At 37.9% G+C, this 16,024-nt stretch overlaps 1 protein-coding gene across 7 annotated transcripts; it reads left to right on the plus strand.

Moving 5' to 3' along the window:
- The first annotated feature begins 10,513 nt into the window (after positions 1-10,513).
- LOC126591974 (cyclin-A3-2-like) lies at positions 10,514-14,086 on the plus strand. Of its 7 annotated transcripts, XM_050257720.1 has the most exons (4): positions 10,514-10,942; positions 13,355-13,467; positions 13,642-13,699; positions 13,812-14,086. In XM_050257720.1, exons 1-2 carry the CDS (start codon positions 10,619-10,621, stop codon positions 13,415-13,417), a joined length of 387 nt encoding a protein of 128 aa, XP_050113677.1. In that variant the 5' UTR covers positions 10,514-10,618; the 3' UTR covers positions 13,418-13,467; positions 13,642-13,699; positions 13,812-14,086. The 7 variants fall into 7 exon arrangements, with proteins under 7 accessions (XP_050113677.1, XP_050113675.1, XP_050113674.1 ...); XM_050257718.1 differs by having other exon boundaries at positions 13,642-14,086; XM_050257717.1 differs by lacking the exon at positions 13,355-13,467.
- Positions 14,087-16,024: the final 1,938 nt, after the last annotated feature.

The raw sequence follows: 16,024 nt of genomic DNA on the forward strand, positions 1-16,024 counted from the left end.
GCTCCACTCCAGTGGACCTCAAATCTGCTAAAAGAGGAACATGACAATCATAGATGGCATTAAGTCTGGCTGGAGTCTTCCTGCTAAGTGCATCAGCCACTGCATTTGAATGACCAGGATGGTACTTAATCATGCAATCATAGTCACTAAGGAACTCAATCCATCTCCGCAAGATCTCTCTAAGTAAATAGATACTGAAGACTCTTATGATCTTTGAAGATCTTACATTTCTCACCGTAAAGATAATGTCTCCAAATCTTCAAGGCAAAGATGATAGCTGCTAACTCCAAATCATGCGTAGGGTAATTCTTCTCATGAGGTTTCAACTGTCTCGAAGCATTAGCAATTACCCTACCATGTTGCATCAATACACAACCCAAACCATTCAGAGAAGCATCACTATAGACCTCATAATTACCGCTATCATCTAGAAGTGCTAGAACAGGTGCATGGGTGAGATAGTACTTTAGCTGCTGGAAACATCGCTAACATCTTTTCGAGTCAACCTCGTCAGTGGCAAGGCAATCATTGAAAAATCCTTAACGAACCGTCTATAACAGCCTGCTAAGCCAAGAAAACTCCGTACCTCAATAACGGTTCGAGGTTGCTCCCAATTCTCCACAACTGCCACTTTCTGAGAATCCACTTGAATGCCTTGAGCAGAAACGACATGTCCCAAGAATGCCACTTGATCCAACCAAAATTCACATTTGCTAAACTTAGCATATAGTTGGTGTTCCCTCAAACTGCTCAACACCAACTTCAGATGTCTAGCATGCTCAGCCTTAGACTTAGAGTATACCAGGATATCGTTAATGAAGACAATAACAAACATGTCCAAATATGGCTGGAATACTTGATTCATTAAATCCATAAAAGCTGCAGGTGCATTAGTTAACCCGAATGGCATCACAAGAAACTCATAATGACCATATCGAGTCATGAATGCGGTTTTAAGGACATCTTCATTTTTAATTTTCAACTGGTAGTATCCCGACCTCAAGTCAATCTTAGAAAATACGCAGGCACTTCTGAGTTGATCAAATAAATCATATATACAAGGCAATGGATAATGGTTTTTAATGGTTACCCTATTCAATTGCCTGTAATCGATGCACAACCTCAAAGTTCCATCGTTCTTCCTCACAAATAAAACTGGAGCTCCCCAAGGTGAAGTACTAAGCTGAATAAAACCTTTATCCACTAACTCTTGCAACTGCACTTTCAATTCTCTTAATTCAGCAGGAGCCATTCTGTAAGGAGTCAAGGATATAGGATTCGTACCTGGAAGCAGATTAATAACAAACTCCATCTCTCTATCTGGCGACAATCCAGGCAAATCCTGAGGGAATATATCCAAAAAATATCTGACCACACGAACATCCTCCACACTGCTAGGAGCATCATCGTTCAACACCACATGAGCCAAATATCCCTGACAACCTTTCGACAACAATCTCTTTGCTTTCATGGCTGAAATAATACCATGCCTCACCCCACTAGGCTCTCTTACAAATGTAACTTCAGGTAATCCAGGACAATGAAATGTGACTGTCTTCCCATAACAATCTATCTTGGCACGATTATAATGCAACCAATCAGTGCCCAAAATCATATCAAAATCCATAATATCCAACAACATAAGATTAGCTGGCATAATAATACCCTTTACTATCATTGGACATCCTGGATATACCCAATCCACAAAACAGCTATCCCCTCTAGGCATAGAAAATTCTAAATTATATCATATGGGTGTAGGATGAGGTTGTGTCACTTGAGCAAATGTATGAGAAATAACAGAATGCGTAGCATCACAATCAATCAACACTCTAGCAAAATGACCAAGAATATTTAATATACCCATGATTAAATCTAGATTATTCTGGGCATCTTGCAGTGACATGTTGTGGATACGCCCTTGACTCTGCTGTCGTCCACTACGACCTCTATTGGCATGAATACCACGTCCCTGCCTCTGCTGACCTGACTGCCTCGAAGATCCTGCATTACTAGCAGCAATCTCTCCCTGCTGGGGCTGTCTCCCTTGATACCTCTAAGATCCTTTGGCTGAATGAGGCTAATAAGACATAGATCTTCCCTGGTACTGAGGGTATCCACTCTGATACTGAAGATCTCGAGAATACTGCTGCTGTCTTGAGGTGTAGGGAGCGGCATCGCCCTGGTAGTGGTAAGCACCTCCTCGTCCTGTCTGAGTATAACCAACAAATCCTGAATCGTGCTGGGTAGGTGCAGGTGGTGGGAAGGAAGGTTGTTGGGGTCTCTGCTGACTTTGAGGGCATTGAGCAGCCCTATGACCCATCTGTCCATAAGTAAAACATCCGTTGCTGCCTCTCCTACATTCCCCAAAATGCCGATTATTACACCTGCGGCATAAAGGAGCACCAGATCCACTTGAACCACCAAAATCTCTCTGTTTCTGGAACTTCAAACCTCCAGTGAATCTACCACCTCTCCTCTGCATATTAGTACTCAATCCCCCGCTAAAAGAGCTGGAACAGCCACCACTCCTCTTAAAGTTCTGAGTCTTGCGGGGTCCTTGAAAGGCTTGCCCTTTTCCTTTGTCATCTCGTCTCTGGCCCCCATTCTTTCCTTCCTCATCCTCACTTTCACTAGGCATGTTCTTTGAGGCCTCAATCCTCAGTAGAATCTCATAAAACAATAGGTAAGAGGCACAGTGAGTTGATGTTGCTATGGAACGCCATTTCTTCTTAGTACCCAAACTAAAACGACGAAGCATCTCTACCGGATTAGCAGTAACCTCCAGATCATATCTCGACAGATCAGTAAACATCCTGTAATACTCATTAGCAGACATCTTCCCTTGCCTTAGATGAGTAAACTCCTGTTTCTTAAGATCAATATATGCAGGAGGAATGAACCTTTTCCGAAACCGTTCCTTAAACACTCCCTAGTCCACAATCTCTTCTGGGGTCATCTCGTAAGACTCCTGTCTCCACCAGGATGCAGGCTATTCTCCCAAAAACCAGGTAGTCGTCTCGACCCACCTATCAGAAGGAAGATTCCCCTGACTTTGCATCACCTAGAAGGTCTTTTTCCACATGATTCAACCATTTTTCTGCCCCCTCATGACCTTCATTACCCATAAAGTGAGTCAACTTCAAATTATGGACTGTCTCAAGAGGTGTCCTCTGGGGAGTACGGAATGCTGTCTGAATGGCAGAAACTATAGCTTCCCTTAATTGAGCAATATCAGGGAAACTAGATTCAGCTGGTTGACGGGGCTCTCTACGAGACGACATAGTTCTGACATAAGACATCACAAGGATTAGAACATTTAAGAATTATACATGACTGCTAAACTTAAGCTCTGATACCAAGTTGACACACCCTGACCGAGGTCAAGGCATGTTGGCCGTCACGTGAGAGTGACGTAGCCATGTGCACAGTGTGGAAGCGGTAAAGATAGCAATTATACGAATAATTAAAAACCAGATTACTAGTGTGCACTACTAAACAGAAAGTGATAGGAGTTACACAGTAAACACTCCTAATCAGAACATAAAGTTTAGGTGTAGTCCATAAGGATAAGTACTAGTTACACAGTACCAGGAATGTCATACTATTAATCAAATAGGTCAGAACTGCTGAAGATCCCGAGCCACCAACTACAATCTTACTTAGAACATGGAGAGGCGCAAAACAGAAAACTTGAGTGGGCAAAAACAAATGTTTTACAAAATCATTTCATTTATCAACATAACTAGCCCCTCACTGTAAAACATGTATAATTTTTCCAGAATCAAGATACAAATATATACATAAACGAATATGAACATATATCAAATCAAATCATGCTTTACGTAATCATATTCACATGTATGTAAGCCATGCCAAGACATAACAGAGTAAGCAATTCAGGTAAGAATAAATTCATAGAAATATGATATGATAGCTGAAACCCTTGAGGTAGTATGTACGGCTGAATTCATAGCTTAAACTCAATCTAGCCGGAGTCACTTCTATGACCTATACGGCAATATACTGCACATAAGTCGGAGCCACTGAAATGGTCTGTATGACAAGGTTGGGTGTGATATAGTTATGCTCAATACTACGCCCTCATGCTAGCTGTGCGATAAATAGTTAGTCACCTATGAGTCGGAACCACCTATAGTGGTCTGTACGACAAGACTATGCACCTAAATTGGATCCAATGTGAGCATATGGTGCGAGAGATGACATAATATACAAGCATGTGCCAACTCTCTCTGGCTAAATCGCAATCACCCGGGGTGCAGGTTTATGAGCTCATCATTTCTCAATCATATCTCATATAGACAATCAACATGTTCATCTCATTTATTGAATGGTTGCACCTAACCTCTCGTTAGACTGCCTACGTACCATAAACAGGGATCAAGCCGTTCGTAGTTCACCTAGACCAAACATAACTTACCTGCACTTACATGTACCTCCACAGCACCACAATTACATATATATGCAACCATGAAATGCATATTCAGAATATAAAGGCATTTGGATATTTTCAAAGCATACTTTCATTTAAAACACATTTCTGGGAAATATATCAAGTATATACATATATATAGAAAACAAAAGCCCACTCACTGATATGTCAACAGGTTGTAACCCCCGAGTCGCTCGTGGATACGCTTGTCCTCGGGATAAGCCTCACCTATATGCGAATTAACTATAAAAACGTTATTTTAAAGCACATATACAAAACTAGCTAATAACTTCTCATACATTGCTCAATTTTGGTATTTAAATATACCAACGTGACCAACACAACCTCACGAACATCGTGATATTTTTAGAAAAAATTTCCTATAGCTCACACGCCCTCACGTGGCGGGGAGGGCATGGCATCACGTGCCCTCACGCACATCACCTTCAACCTTCAGACGCCGAAATAGTGTCATCGGCGCCGGATTCTGGGCAGACCTGCAACTGCCCATTTCTCTCTCGTTTTTCCACCATTTTCTACGAAATCTTTACCCAAATGTCACAAATTTCAAGAGGAAGAAGGTTATACCTCTTTGAAGCCTCAAATCCTTCAAAAACACGTTGGAAAAATCTCACCAAAACCGGCCACCTTCGAACCTCGTGATCTCAACGTCCAAAACCTTCAAACGAAGCACTCCGAGCTTCCTTGGGACCTCACTAAGATCGCTATGAGCTTGGATTGTCCTAAAATACAACCATTTGAAAGTTCATGAATAGTGCTTAACTCGGAGCTTGAGTTTTCAGTGAAATCGAACGAGTTCTTACCTGAAATGGGTACCTTTGTACTCGTATGGTCCTTACGAACACAATGATACCAATTTCTTCTTCGATCAGTGATGATTTGGCTTGGTTTGACCTTGTTCGTATGGAGGAGAGGGAAGAGAGAGATAGAGAGATAATGAGTCTAAGAGAGAGAGAGTACGGGAAAGAGGAGAAAGAAAAGGGTATGGGTGTTAGTGTGTGGTTCCAAAGTGTACACCAATCACAACCAAAAAATTTCTTACTTCCAATTGGGCCCAAATCAGTAGGGACTTAATACATTGGTCCTCAACCACAACCACACCTAGTCCCACAATGCCACAAACGCTCGAGGGCATTTTAGTATTTTCACATCAACAATAACAAAATAATGTACATTTCCGGGACGGGTTGTGACATTAACTACTAAAGGGAATATTCAAATATATCCCTAGATATACTAGGATTTACAAAATCACATTTCTATTCTAAATATGACTGCAACAATATATTATATATATATATATATATATATATATATATATATTACATTTTTACACTTCTACATTAATTATTATGAATTATTATTAATTTTGCACTCAAGCAATAAACAATATTCATGAAAGTTTAGAGGGCTTTAAAAATCTAAACGACGATTTAACCACTGTCTAAGCGTAAAGGATGCAATCACAAGTGTTTGTATATTTTTTTCACATTTTCATACTTTTACATTAATTATTTTGAAATTTTATTTATTTTGAACTCTCCTAAAAACAATGTTCACGAAGGTTTGTAGGGTTTTTAAAAGTCCAGACAACGACGTACCCATTGCCAAAGCGTAAAGGATGCAATTATGAGCGTTTTGCATATTTTTTCACACTTGTAAGTTAATTATTATGAAAATTTTAATGTGCTTTAGTATTTTTAAATGGCTTTGGTATTTTTACTATGCTTTGGCTAACCATGCTCTGTCGCGAGTTGGCACGTCCGTATTGACCAAAAGAACGTAGTTAGCTCTTAGTTACTCGGTTTGCGCACTACGTAGACTTGGTATTTTTAGGGTTTACAACATCAATTAAGAAACGGCTGATAGTTGTCTCTGGGCATGGAACAAAACTTAAATGTTATCAGCAGATGTCCTTAATATTTCTCACTCACTCTTCGCACACCTCATTACATGAGGAATGAGATAGAAATGTTGAGAGCATATACCCATAATAGTTACGTTTTTGTCGCTCGTACATCACTACTACAATATTAGCTTTAGGTGGCGGATGATGCTGGTGGATATTAGAAAAATCCTGTCAGATAAAATATATCCGACACATCATTTAATTAGTTGCGGATATTAGAAAAATCATGTCGGTTAAATCTGACATAAAGTACTGGCGGATATTTAATGGCGGATATCAAAAAAATCTTGTCGGTTATAACCGACATTATTTTTTAATCCATTTTTTTTTTAATATTTTTGAAGATTCTGGCGGTTTTTAGGTTAATGGTGGCGGTTATAACCGACATAAATTGACTATTTTATTATTTTACTTTCTGGCAGTTATTATTTTAGTATTCTGGCAGTTATAACCGACATAAATGAAAATTTTATTATTTTAATATGTTATATTGATTAAAAATAAATAAATAAACACATATTAAAAAAAAAATTTCACTCATGACCCTAAAGTCTAATGAACCCAATTGCCACGAGCCATAAATTTTCTAAGAAAATAATAACAACAGACTACAATCTAAAGCTCTATGATTTTTGTAATAAGGATTATGCTCCTTCACAGGCAAGCAACAAGATACAAAGAAATTCAAACAATTTTTTTCAATGCGTCACAAAGCACATTGTCTGGCACATAAACACACATGAACATCTAGTGTACTCTATCATGTCTGATTTTATTGTTTTAAATGTTATATTGATTAAAAATAAATAAATAAACACATGTTTTAAACATTTTTTTTTTCACTCATGGCCCTGTCGGATATAACCGACATGAACAAAGCAAAATTTTGGATGGCCGCTAGAATAATCTCTGTATTTTTTTTTTTATGCATTTTTTTACACATGCTATCTCGGAGTATATACAAACATATCTGACGGTTGGATCGTTGAAACTAGTTTCGTAAAATGCATATCCTATCAAATTGATAGATTTAACAAACACTTAAGAGTTAATGTTATACTTCCAATAAGTATCCACTAGTGTAAATATTTTAAATTGAAGATCAAATTCATTCATTGCATTCTTATAGGGTCAAGGAGTATAGTTGTAAAAAATCATCAAAATCGGAGCTAAAATAACCATTAATTTGTGATTTTTCATTTATAACCGTCGAAAACTTTTGTTCTGTTACCTAATCTCTGAATGTTTATTTTTTTGTGATTTTTTAGTATGCGATCTCAGAGTGTGTACAAACAAGTTTGACGGTTAGATTATTGAAAAAAGTTTCGTAGAATGTGTATCGCGTTAAAATGGTGGATTAAATAAGCATTTAAGAGTTATGGCACGTTTACGTAAGGGGAGTGGGACAAGAGGAATGGGAATTGCACTCCTCCTCGGTTATTCAAGTGTTTACCAACACTTGAGGGAATGAAATGTATGTGGGACCCATCTAATATGGGGAATCAGACTCCCAATTTACCCGGAACCGGTCTCCTAAACAATAGGTGGTATTTGAATTCCGGGTGAAAGTCTCTATCTGGAATCCCATTTTTCTACCCAAAATACCCTTATCTCGTCTCCCTTCCATCTCCTTCTCTGCTTCTCTGTGTCTCTGCAGGCAATGACCAATATCAAAGGAGAAGAAAAATCAGGAGGTGAAAAATCAGAAGGGAAGAAGAAGAAGATGGAAAAAAAAAAAGATGGAGAAGCTGAAAAGAATTGGGGAATAGGGTGGGGTGCGGTGCGGCCTTCACGAGAAAGAAAAAACAATTGGCGGATGTAGAAGAAGAATCACAAGAAGAAGAATCAGAAGAGAATAAGAAAAAGAATCAAAAGGGAGCAAGAAGAAGAAAGGATGATCAGAAGAATGGGAGGCTAAAAAGATTTGGGGGATCACTGAAAAGAATTGGGCGATGGGGTGCAGTTTGGGCTCCAGGAGAAAGAAAAATAATTGTGGGATGGGGAAGCAGAGCAAGGAGGATCTCAGTTGGTTTTTTTAATATTAACTAAATAAATATCTTTTTTACATTTCAAAAAAAAAATGATAAACCGTACAAATTCTTTTTAAAGCTTTTTCACAAAGTTTTTTTTTAAAAAAAAAAATTATCAAAAATATAAAAACCATATACTTGGAATATGGGCAATTTAGTATTTACATTACTTGGGACAAAGGCATTTTAGTAATCATACTGGTTTATATTCCGATTCTGCTGAATTAGTAAACAGCTTTATGAAATTCTATTCCGATTCCAGACAGTTTTAGTAAACAACTTCAACAGGAATCCAATTCTGATTTTGCCTCATTTCATTTCCTCCTCAATCCAATTCCTCCTCAATTCATTTCCTCTCAATTTGATTCCGAATTAGTAAACGCGCCATTAATGTTATACTTCCATTAAGTCACTAGTGTCAATATTTTAAAATTGAAGATCAAATTTATTCATTACATTCTTATAGGGTCAAGGAGTGTAGTTATAACAACTCATTAAAATCGGAGCTAAAATAACCGTTAAATTGTGATTTTTCATTTATAACCGTCGAAAACTTTTGTTCCGTTACGTAATCTCTGAATGTTTGTTTTTTACAATTTTTTACGTATGCAATCTCGGAGTGTGTACAAATAAGTTTGATGGTTGGATCGTTGAAAAAAGTTTCATAGAATGCATATCGCGTCAAAATGGTAGATTAAACAAACACTTAGAGTTAATATTATACTTCCATCAAGTATAAAGTAAGACTTGTGGTATCCACCAGTGTAAATATTTTAAATTGAAGATCAAATTTATTCATTGCATTCTTATAGGGTCGAGGTGTGTATGTCACATCCCGACCAGAGGTGCACCACATCTCGAGCCCGCTCCACCACCGTAGTACGATATTGTCTGCTTTGGGCTTAACATTCCCTCACGGTTTTGTTTTTGGGAACTCACGAGCAACTTCCCAGTGGGTCACCCATCCTAGGAATGTTTTGGCCTTCTTCTCGCTTAACTTTGAAGTTCCTACGGAACCCGAAGCTAGTGAGCTCCCAAAAGGCCTCGTGCTAGGTAGGGATGTGAATATACATTTAAAGATCACTCCCCTGGGCGATGTGGGATGTTACAATCCACTCCCTTTAGAGGCCCGACGTCCTCGTCGGCACACTTCCGGGCAGGGATTGGCTCTGATACCATTTGTCACATCCCGACCCGGGGTGCACCACATCCCAAGCCCGCTTCACCACCGTAGCACAATATTGTCCGTTTTGGGCTTACCATTCCCTCACGGTTTTGTTTTTGGGAACTCAAGAGCAACTTCCCAGTGGGTCACCCATCCTGGGAATGCTCTGGCCTTATTCTCACTTAATTTCGGAGTTCCTACCGAACCCGAAGCCAATGAGCTCCCAAAAGGCCTCGTGCTAGGTAGGGATGTGAATATACATTTAAGGATCACTCCCCTGGGCGATGTGGGATTTTACAGTGTAGCTGTAAAAAAATCATTAAAATTGGAGCTAAAATAACAATTAAATTGTGATTTTTCGTTTATAACCGTCGAAAACTTTTGTTCCGTTATGTAATCTTTGAATGTTTGTTTTTTTACGATTTTTTACGTATGCGATCTTATAGTATCTACAAACAAGTTTGATGGTTTGTTCATTGAAACTAGTTTTATAGAATGCATATCTCCGTTAAATTTGCCTAAATTTTTAAGTGGGAAAAGTAATTTGTGCTAAATTTTTATTTATGTTTTTAAACTATTGATTAGACAATATTTAGTCTGTGTGATGACATTTTCATTGTACAATTATCTTTTTGTTTCTTTATTGCATATTTTACATGGGTTATTATTTATTAAACCAAATAATTATTTATTTAATTTTTAAAAATGTATTCTATTTAAATACATATTATTTATTAAACCAAACAATTATTATTTTTTTTTAAATCGTAACAAAATTTGGGGGGAACTAAAATTTTGGGAAGGAATGTTGTCGGTTATAACCGATAGTAATGAAAATGTTTTTGTCTATTTTATATTTTTAAAATATTTATGTCGGTTTTAACAGACAGTAATGAAATTTTCCATAATAAAATGACGCTCTCATTTTACTCACTACAAAACTCTCTCTCCTCCCTCACATTCACCCCCAAAACCCTCTCTCTCTCTCTCTCTCTCTGAGTCTCCGACCCAAAACCTCGGGAATTCAAACAGCGCCAGCCATGGCGGACAAGGAGAACTGCTTGCGCGTCATGAGGTCGATGAAGAGGAGGCCCGAGGCTGCAGTGACCCCGGAGCAGCCGTCCACCAAAAAACGTGTGGTGTTAGGAGAGCTCCTGAATGCCATTGTTCTGACGAATAAAATGTCCGGGGCGGAGAAGCAAATCCAGAAACCCGGCGCCAAAGGCAAGGCGAAGAAAGCAGTGCCCCTGACCAAAACGATACAGCAGCCGGAGGCGGCCAACGACGTTGATGCAGTGTCGGATGACCCCCAAATGTGCGCACCGTATGCTCGTGACATTTATGAGTATCTTCAGAAGCTCGAGGTAAAGGGTTATCGAATTGCAGCTTTCTTTTTTAAATTAGAATTTATTGGAAAAATGGGAGCTGGGTTTTGTTGATTTTTGGGTTCTTAATTTATCTATGGGTTCTGGTTGCATTGAAATTTGAATTAGGGATAAAGGCTAAAGCTTTCTGGTGATTAGTTTATGTCATTTTTTATTAGCCAAAGATTAAGCTATATGTAGGAACTTCTGGAGTATCTGTAGTCTGGTCTTGGTTTGAAGTGGAATTTAATGGAAAATTGGAGGTGGGTTTTGTTAATGTTTTGGCTTTCAATTTACTAGCGGTTCTTCTGGTTACTCTGAAATTTGAATTAAGGATAAAGGCTGAGGCTTTCTGGTGATAGTTTATGCAACTTTTGATTAGCAAAAAGTTTGACGCTAATTTAGCAAGTCTCGTAGTCTCTGTATTTTGTTTTGGTTTGAATTGGAATTTGGGGGTTATTTTGGGTTTTGGGGCATCTGGGCTAATGGTGATGATGGGTTACCATTCAGGCGGATGAAGATCAAAGACCTTCTGGTGGAAATTTGAGTAGTTTGAGGAAAATTTTCTTTGTGCCGTCATTTCCAAAAGATTTTATCACTTTATAAGGCTTTGTCCTTTATAGAAAGTGATTGGTATAATAGGCCTGGAGAATAAAATTGTGCTCACCCTTAGAGCAACTCCAGCCTTGCTGGTTGCTCGGGGGACAGTGGAGAGGAAAGGGCCCGAGGCGCTGTGGACTGAGCTCCAGCCGTGTGGAGCCCGAGCGACGGTGGGAGCCCGAGCGAAGGGGGGGTGGGGAGTCGACGGGCCTGTGGCCCGAGGGCTTTGCAATTTTTTTTTTTTTTTTTTTGTCAGAGAGAGAGAGAGAGAGAGGGGGACCAGAGATTTTTTTTGTGTCAGAGAGAGAGAGAGAGGGGGGGGATCAGAGCTGGGCTTCCATGGGTGCGGAAGGGAAGTGGGTCGTCGCGGGGGAGGGGGGGAGGGTGGGTCGTCGCGGGGGGGGGGAGGGTGGGTCGTCGCGGGGGCGGGGGGTGGGGGGTGGGTCGTCGCGGCGGGTGGGGGGGGGGGGGAGGTAGCTGGGTTCTGGTTTTTGCAGGGGGTTCTCGGGGGTGGGAGGAGAGGTGGAAGAAATGGATCTGGGTTCGGGTTTCTGTTTTTTTTTTTTTTTTTTTAATTTTTAATTTTTTTAATTGGATTAATATTATAATATTTTTAATGTATAAAAAATTATTTATTTTTACCAAAGATTCTGAAAAGATAACGACACATGACACGATAACATTGGATAAAAATCTTATCGAAATCCTTCGCTAAATAATTGTTTTTTTTTAATAAAATGACACGTGGCGCAACGAGAACGATTTAAGAATTCTTATCCGAAATTACAAATAATTTTATTTTGTATTATTTAAACAAACAAAAAAAATATTATTTTAATTGCCTATTGCCTGGGGGGAGGGCTCAAAGGGTGGATATGCAAATGGTAATTACTGTTCATTAATGTCAGTTACTATTCATTTAAGGCAGTTACTGTTCAAAAGGGTGGATTCAATAGTGCATTGCCAGGGGGGAAGGCTCCATGGGTGGAGTTGCTCTTAGGGTTGGGCTTTGGGGTGCACTAATTAATTGATAATTAATTATAATTAATATATAATTAATTATCAAAAGATGGGCCTTAGAATGCACTAATTCTAAATTAATGTCAGTAATATCTTGTTATTAAGAGGAATATGACAGACTATTCTAAATTAATATCACCTATATAGGAGTAAATGGGGCCACATTTATGAGAATTGACATGGCTAAATTCTCTAAAGCTCCTACGAAATCCGGGATCTGTTTAGGGCCAAAATGAACACAACCGTATGAATTTACGTGTGGCAGACATGATATGTGTGTACATATTGTCTCGGTTTACTACTGCAGTGGACAGTTGAAGATCTTCCATTTCCACTGCGTCACCAAGTAAACCTGATATGTTTTCACTAGGGTAAGTTCAAGTCCAAAAGACACTTCACTCAATGCATATCATATCTATTCTCTCTCAGTTTTAGCTAGCCTAGTCATCCATTTGCATTCAAATTTGCATTCAAATGTGGGGTAATTGATGGAGTTTGAATGAAATTTCAACTCAAATGTGGGGTATTGTTGGAAATTTGAGTAGTTTGAGTAGAAAGTGATTGGAGTAATAGGCCTAGAGAATACAATTGGGCTCACCCTTGGGGTTGGGCTTACCCTTGAGGTTGGGCTTTAGGGTACACTAATTAATTGGTAATTAATTATAATTAATATATATATATATATATATATATATAATTAATTATCAAAAGATGGACCTTGAAAATTAAATTCTTTAATTAATTATTTTTAATTAATTTCGAATTAAATTAAATTAATTTTTATTTGAACAGACTCATCTTTTCAGAAGAAGTCTGAAGTCAATAAAAACGCAGAAAGCATTGCACCCTATCTGAAGAGATGTCTCTCAATAGTCACATCTCATTCTTATACCTGTTGCGAACAGGTATAATCCCTCTATATATACATCCGTCTGCATGGCATTTAGGATACAGAAAAACAAAAATCTCCTTCTATAATCCATAGCATTCTTACTGAGAGTACCACAAGGAAATTCGCCAGAAGTTAAGTTTTCCAGTGCTGGAATTCTAATTTAGATCGTTGAATCCTGGTGAAGCAGATGTTCGTAGAGCTACAAGCACTAAGTAGGGACGAAATTTTGTTTCAAGGACATTGCGGTACGCAAGCCTCAATCTTCAAGTTGTTTGTTTTATATTTTTGTTTATTGATACTCTGTTAATTTTTTATATTTGCATTTATTATTTATTAGCATATATATTTAAATCACAGATTGTTGACTTATATCTATGACCTTCACCCGATTACATGACAAAGATTCAATACTGCCAATATGAGAGGAGTCTTAATGGACTGGTTGGTTAATGTTGCAGAGGAATATAAACTCCTTTCTGACACTCTTTTCCTCTCCGTTATGTATATTGATAGATTCCTATCTGTGAATGTAGTGAATATAGAAGGATATGAAAAATGCAGAAAGTGGTTTACACTTTTTTATTATTAATAAATTTTCTGTCGGTTTTATCCGACAATAATGCTTTTATTTATTCTTATTAATAAATTTTCTGTCGGTTATATCCGACAGAAATGCTCATATTAATTTATTATTAATATATTCTTTGTCGGTTTTAGAGTATTTTCTGTCGGAAAATTCATTTCCTGACGCTGGCAATTCTGTCGCTTATTATATCGGCCACTGCATCCATTGTTTGTCGGATTTTGCTTAAAATCTGACAGTAATATACGTTTTTTGTCGGTTTTTGGACCGCCAGTTATAGATAATTTTGTAGTAGTGCATGCTAGATATTGAACTATGGTAGCGTCAATTTACAAATGAACGAACGTTTTTATATAACTATTGATGCTTGTAAGCCAGACAATGAGAATTGATCAATTTGTGATTATGCTACAACAATTTGTTATCTATCCATTTAGTATTTATTTTCTTAAATAAAATTGTGGGAAGACATTTTACGGAAAATAATACAAGGATATATTTAGAAATGAATAAATTAGTATTTAACTTTAAAATTGAAATATGCTTACATGTCATTTAATATTCAATAATGCACCTAGCCTTGATCAAAAAAGAAAAAAAAAAAAAAAGAGGGATGAGAACCTAATTTATCCTATAGCTTACTATATGACTTATGTAGGTGCAGTGTTCTATAGAAAGTGGTTACTTATTGGAGCAACCAAGAGTTTATTTATTTATTTATTTTTTTTTTTTGGAGTTAAAGTATGATATTCTTTGATAATGAAGGAATATGTACAACTAGTAAGGATAGGGAGCTAACAAGAGATTTCAACTCAGTTGAAGAGAAAAATGGCATGTAAAAAATTACATCAAGGAGGTTCTTCAAACCACGTTACATTGTTATCTAGAGTCAACCAAGAGTTAATCATTCAAAATAGAAGCAATAACTGGAAAGGAAAGGAAAAAAAATTGGAACGAACTACCAAAATATATAGATCAATTGATTCCCCACGCTCACCAAGATTGTAGTAGTTATCCATCACCATCCTCCTTCCTGTATTGTTACGAGAACCGTAACAGTAAAAGTCACATTTCTTCTTCAACTCTGCACAGAACAAAGCTTTTAGCCCTTCAGCTTCCTCACCAGGCAATCATTCAAGGTCTCAGTCCAGGGTTTGCAAGAGGTTAGTTGACATTTCATTCAACTAAGTAATCTTATTTTATTGAGAAGATTTGGACTATTCAGAATATTCAAATGAGGATTTGTGCACTAATCGTATTATTTGAAGGAGGATATAAGTATCACTTATAGGATCGTTCCTTTACGTAAATGTATAATGAGAAAGGTCCTAAAAGACGTTAGGCTTTAGTCAGGCGGCGAGCTGGGCCCTAATGCCTAGTGCCTAAGCAGAACTAAGTGGCATTGTCGACTCCGTAAGCGACTTGTTGCAGAAGTTCAAAATGGAGTCAAATGGATTTTGTATTGGTTTCGGGTTGTTGAAGGCGATGACTGATTTTGCAGTCCCGCCTAACTTCTATATGCAAGAGAAGGGAGAGGGAAGTCTGGAGTGGTGGTTGAGTGGTGGCACTGCATGTGGGTACTAATTTTAATTTTCTTATTTTATTTTGTATAAGGGGTAAAATAGGAATTGCAAAGAAAGTTTTTTTTGTAGCTGGATGTAGAAAGAGTTTGGTTGGGTCTAAATAAAATTACCCTTATGCAAATTTGTAGGTCATTTCCCCTCTTGATTTTTATAATTTTTACATTTTGTTTAAATGGTCGACATAATGGGCACAATAACAATAAATGTGCTAACATGGATGGGAAAGTAATTTGACAACTTTGTCAGAACGGAGTCACAAAACACCCTTTATTTGTGCTAACATCATGAGCACAAAATTCCGTATTGTGCCCACTGAACAAAGGGCACTCTCATAGTGGGCACACGTAAGATTTTGGTTGCTGCATTGTTGCTATTGCTCTAAAGGCACATATGTTTGTGCCCTT

Source organism: Malus sylvestris, chromosome 12, assembly GCF_916048215.2.
Source record: "Malus sylvestris chromosome 12, drMalSylv7.2, whole genome shotgun sequence".
In the NCBI taxonomy this organism is placed as follows: Eukaryota; Viridiplantae; Streptophyta; class Magnoliopsida; order Rosales; family Rosaceae; genus Malus; species Malus sylvestris.